At 35.5% G+C, this 5,746-nt stretch overlaps 1 protein-coding gene across 1 annotated transcript in view; it reads right to left on the reverse strand.

Annotated features, from left to right (window-relative positions):
* LOC102870315 (cell surface glycoprotein CD200 receptor 1-like) overlaps window positions 1-4,701 on the reverse strand; it is a 10,516-nt gene extending 5,815 nt beyond the window's left edge. The window contains exons 1-3 of the mRNA XM_006895363.1: window positions 4,332-4,701; window positions 3,957-4,205; window positions 3,883-3,911 (exon numbers count right to left, since the gene is read on the reverse strand). Coding sequence (XP_006895425.1) covers window positions 3,883-3,911; window positions 3,957-4,205; window positions 4,332-4,701 — 648 coding nt within the window. The remainder of the gene's footprint in view (window positions 1-3,882; window positions 3,912-3,956; window positions 4,206-4,331) is intronic.
* Between the last annotated feature and the right edge of the window lie 1,045 nt (window positions 4,702-5,746).

Raw genomic sequence — 5,746 nt, forward strand, 5'->3', positions numbered from 1 at the left:
GGGGGGGGGCGTGTCAGGCAGAGAAAAAAGTACAACAGTTAATGAACGGAAATCCAAAATCTCTGTAAATGTTCATTAAAACCAGTAAAATAAAATTTAAAAAAAATAAACAGCAAACAGACCCAAAAAAACTAAAAAAAAAAAATAAAGAGTAGAATAAGTCATATGCTTGAGTAATTATGAAATAGTGATGACACCACTAAAAAAGAGAAATCAAGAATTCAAAATCACTTTTCAGAAGGAAAGTATTGATTCCATTTTTACAAAGATTATAGCTCAAGCTAGACAAAAATTATGTTTTGCACAATGAAATTAATAAAACAAGCATTCAAAGTTTACAGTGGAGCAATAGTATTTGGAAGCAACTAAAAAGTAATGGACCTGTTACCAATAAAACACAAATAGTGATGCAAATCAGAAATGTATAGCTGGATTTCTAGTCTGTGACTTAAAAATCCATCAAATATTCTTTTTTATCTTACCTCTTCAAAAACTTGAACAGTTTCTGTTTTTTTCATTTTATATTTTCTGGAAAACAACAACAAAAACCCCTCTTATTTAAATGTACAAAGCTTCAATATTTAGATTGAAAATGGAAAAAATATTACACTATTAGTATCTCTAGTACATTTTGGTCGAAGTCATAATAAATCCAAAATAATTTACTAGAAGTAAGGGAAGAACACTGCTTACAGTTATATTTATATACTCCAATAAATATTATCCCTTATTTTAAAAAATAATTAAATGTAGCAAAAGCTTGATATAACAAATGTAGGAACACCTTTTCAGTACGTGAGAAGTTTACTAAAACTATCTTCCTACATAGAAAATTAGCAGATAATCTCTAAGCCCTGCCAACAGTTATATTATTTGTTTCTTTAACTTAGAAGATCTCTCTTAATTAGAAGTATTCAACTCTAATAGTGTCAGGGTCTTTTATTGATTATGGGAGGACTGTTCACATCTTAGGGAGTCTGGTGATATAGTGGATATGAAGTTGTGCTGCTAATTTAAAGCAGGCAGTTTGAATCCAACAGCTTCCCTGAAGGAAGAAGATGGGTAATCTGCCTCTCACACAATCTATATCCTCTGAAAAGTTGCTGGAGGGTTAGCTATCAGTCAGTTCAGACTTCACAGTAAAGAGGTTAGTTAAAATATTAATTGTACCCAGTAATTCATATTTCTAATTCTTTTCTAGTGTCAATAAAATTAAGGGAAAAAGAAAAAAATTACCAGTCAATACCTGCCACAAGTGGTTTTCCAGAAACAAGTAGATATCACAATGATCAAGATAATTAGAATAGGAAGAGAGGTATATAAAATAACCATGGGTTTTGATGATATGTTACCTGTAACTACAGAAACAAAAACATATGGTTCAAATATGTTTTGCAGTGCATGCAATTAATTTTTGTGATCTTATTTTCAATGTGTTTTAGTAGTTCTAAGAATTACTACAATAAAATCATTTTATAAATTCAAACTCCACAGCTGACAGAAAGACATTATTTTACATCAAGATTTTTAAAGAGAAAAATTTATGAGGGTTGGATTCCTTAAGGAGAGAAGGAAAATTAGATCTTTCTTTTACAATAATAAGGGAGACCTAGTGAGAGTCTCTTCTGATTTCAAGAGTCTGTATTTTAATCACATCTTATAATTTTAAATGATTTGATTTAATGTATGACAAGGACATAATTATTCTTCTAAGTAAATATTGTAATTATTGTGTTGCTAAGTTCAATCAGTGATTCCCACTCATAGAAAATTGATAGCTCATAACAGAACTGCCCCATAAGGTTCCCAGTCTTGTAAACCTTTATGAAAACACATCCAATGTATTTTCTCCTGCAGAGCATGAAATGGGTTTGAGCCACCAATCTTTTGGTTAGCAGTTTAGGTCTTAACCGCTGCATCACTGGAGTTCTTTTCATTAACAATTGTTGTTGTTGTGTACTGTCAAGACAGAACTAACCCATAACTGACCTTCCAGCAGGTTTTCAGAGGCGGTTAATCTTATGGGAGGTGATTGCTTATCTTTCTCTTGTGGAAACACCTGGTGGATTCTGTGTGTCTTTGAACTGCAGTACAGCTTCTTACCACTAGGCTACCAGATATATGGACATATATTTATATGAGGAGTATAATAAGAGTTTACTACTAGGCTAATTTTCAGCACCATGATAGATGGAAGAAGAGATTGAGGTTGTTAACAATTTCAGTTTGCTCCGATCCACATAGCCATAAGAGACCAGGCCCTGGAGAAGGACATCATGCTTGGAAGGGTGGAGGGGCAGCAGGAGGAGCGGAAGACCCCAGATAAGATGAATTGATAGAGTAAGTGGGATAATGGGTGTATGAGTGCCAGAGACAGTGAGATTCAGCATAGAGCAGAGTTCAGAGCTATTTTACCTAGGATCTCTATGAGTCACAGGTGACTTTTTGGCACATACCAAAAACAACAACAAACATAAAAAAAAAGAGTAAAATAAAGACACTTTTAAAACAACAACAACAAAACAGCCAAAACAGTTTATTACCTAATTCAACACTTTAAAATATTTACATTTTAGAGGGTGGGGGAGGGTGGAAGCAGAGGGCTGAGGATGTGCAGGGGAGGGGGGCATTAATCATGGAGTTCTACAATTTGATGGGTGGGGGGTGAGGGGAACTGGAAGAATCTGTTCCCGAAAACAACGTATTAAAATTTTTTAAATCAATATTTTAAAAAAGTCACCTTGGGGAGGGTGAAGGGAGAAAGGGGGTAAAATGTGCAGCAATGAATGAATGAAAATCTAACTTTTCCGTAAACTTTTGTTAAAATCACAATTAAAATAAAAAATTTTATTTTAAAAAAGGCGGGAGATTTACTTGTATTGTAGCATATGTATGTGTGTGGATATAGATAGATAGATAGATAGATAGATAGATAGATAGATAGATAGAAAGAGAGAGAGAGATTGTATTTAATGGTCAGTTGGGCCTGAGGGCCTAGCATTATTTCATTTTGGAGGAACATTCTTCTAAATTGTTTACCACTCCTCTGTCAATTTGCTGCATTGAGGCAATCTGGGGTTGCTGTTATGCTGAACCTTGTGCCATTGTGGGTCAAATGCCATAATGGGTGCCCATGGGGACAGAGTTTGGTACAGTTCCCAGTTTAAGACAGGTTTGGAAGCAGAAATGGCATCCACTTCCTAAACTACATGCCTCTGGAAACTATGAATCTGGAGAAGTGACGATAGTTATAGAAGACTTCAGGCCTTCTGTTCATAGGGTTGCTACAAGTCATGCTTGACTCGACAGCACTCAACAATGACAACAAACTTTTAAATAGGAAATAAGAGTGGATGGGAGCTAAGAGTAGACTCAACAGGGATAACCTAAGCATTGATGGTAATGTAAGATATTTAAGTGAGTTTACTATGAAGAACCTGGAGGGGAAAATACTCCTATAAAAATAAAAGCTTGTGAAAATGTTTTATGGGTGACTTAATCCTTCTACTGAAGATGGCATAGGATGGAACAGGATTCAGATCTATTATTCATAGGATCACTATGGGTCATTGTACTTGACTCAACAGTAACTAGCAACAATAATCCTTCTAGTAAAGTAATAAATCTCCTCACACAAAATTATACTTTTATCTTTCTGTTGAAGTCGCATGTATTTTTTAAAATTACATGACACAAACTAATTTATTGCTAGAAAAGAGATAAACATTAAATTTAAATTAAACTACACTCTAAAATACAAGTTTTATAACACTCATTTATGATATTCTTTTAGATGTATTTCTTTACTTAGGGAGGGGAAGAAGATAAACTGAAGAGTGAGGAAATCAGTCTTGAATGAAAACTAGTGAAATTTTTATGCACTTTCTGTTGTCCTTCTTCACAAAACTCCTCTTAAAGAATAAAAAAAAAAACTAACACAAACAAGAATCACTTACCTAGAGGTAGTCCTAGGGACAGACTCTTGTTTCCAGTCAAGTGGGAGACAGAACAGGTCACAGTGGTCACATTGTCCTCCACCCAGTGGCACTCACTCTGCACAGACACTACACCATCACCGTGGTCTTTTTGCTCAGTGGAACAGTTCCCCTCTGGGCTCCAGGAGATCTGTGCAGCCGGCTTCCCTCCAACAGCCTTGCACAGCACAGTTCTATTTGCTATTAGATATATGCTTTCCTTGGGGGGTACTGTAGAGATGTAAGAGAAAAACCAAATGCTTCAGTCTTAGCACAAACGATATTGAATTTAGAGAGACATTTGATTCAGCCCCAAAACTGATTTTCAAAGATGCCACAGTATATGATGTTCATTACCTAACACTTGGAGGTCATAGTCATGCTGGAAATTTCCATCAGGTATTGCAATTTCACAGCTGTAATTTCCATCATGAATGATGGCCACTGGATCAATCTGAAGGGCAGGCTTCTGCTCAAGTGTAGAGAGCCAGGTTATTCGTTTATCAGTACAGTTGTCCGTGTTCTTATTTATCTCTTTGAAATGGGCTTTGGTGCAATTAATGTTGTCTCTCAACAATATTTTCCATGTTATTACAACCGCTTTTTCCAGTGGAACAACAGGACAGTAAAGCACAACTTTTGTATCCACCAGCACAGTCAGTGAAGAGTTTTCTAGACACATAGAAGGAGAAGGAGAGATATTCATATAGATAAATATATACCCCATGAGCTAAATTTATCCACAATACCTAAAGATCTTGTCAAGGACTTTTGTTCATAGGGTCGCTATGAGCCGCCTATGACTTGACGGCACTTAACAACAACAACAACAACCTAAAGTTCTGTCAGGATGTTATTATAGTAACAATGTTGTATTCCAGGGATATTAGACTTGGTGACAAGTTAAACATCCATAAAGTGTATATAATGTGTTAAAGGCCTTTAGAAGATCAACCCATTTTCTCCTTTATTACCTTATTAGAATAACACTACTGTATGGGGGGTTATTTCTTAAAGATTCTTTTAAAAACTAGATCAAGAACATTGATATCTATAAACTAGACAAAATAAGAAAACAATCATAAATTATTGTACAACATGTTTTAAGTTAAATATATTATGTTTGTGGTGTCAAGGGTTCAAAGAGACTTTGACTTTTGCCATATGATTGAGAATAGTAATATTTATGGGTTTAATCTCTCCATATACTTATTCAATCTGTATTCTGAGCAAATTATCCAAGAAGGCAGAATCTTTGAGGAGAAGTGTGGCATCATGATTGGAAGGAGACTTATTAACAACCTGTGTCATGCAGGTGACAAAACTTTGCTTGCGGAAAGTGAAGAGGACTTGAAGCACTTGTTGCAGAGAAACAAGAAATGAAGGCTTCAGTATGAATTGCACCTCAGTGTTAAGAAAACAAAGATAACACTGGACCAATAGACAGCATCATGATGATGGAGAGAAGATTGAAACTGCCAATAGCTTCATCTTACTTGGATCCACAATTAACATCCTTGGTGCCAGCAGGCAGAAAATAAAGAGATGCTTTACACTGGAAAAACCTGCAGTTAGGGACTTCTCCAAATTACTCAATAGTAGTGATGTCAGTTTGAAGGCTAAGATCCATCTGATTCAGGCCATAGTTTTTCTGATTACTTGCTATGTACTAAAGAGCTCAACAACGAACAAGGATGACTGGGAAAGAATTGATATCTTTGATCTGTGGTGTTGGAGAAGAGCACTGAACATCTCATGGGCAGCCAAGAGAA

The sequence above is a fragment of the Elephantulus edwardii genome, unplaced genomic scaffold (assembly GCF_000299155.1).
Source record: "Elephantulus edwardii isolate Elephantulus edwardi_28Jun2011 unplaced genomic scaffold, EleEdw1.0 scaffold00165, whole genome shotgun sequence".
Taxonomy (NCBI): Eukaryota; Metazoa; Chordata; class Mammalia; order Macroscelidea; family Macroscelididae; genus Elephantulus; species Elephantulus edwardii.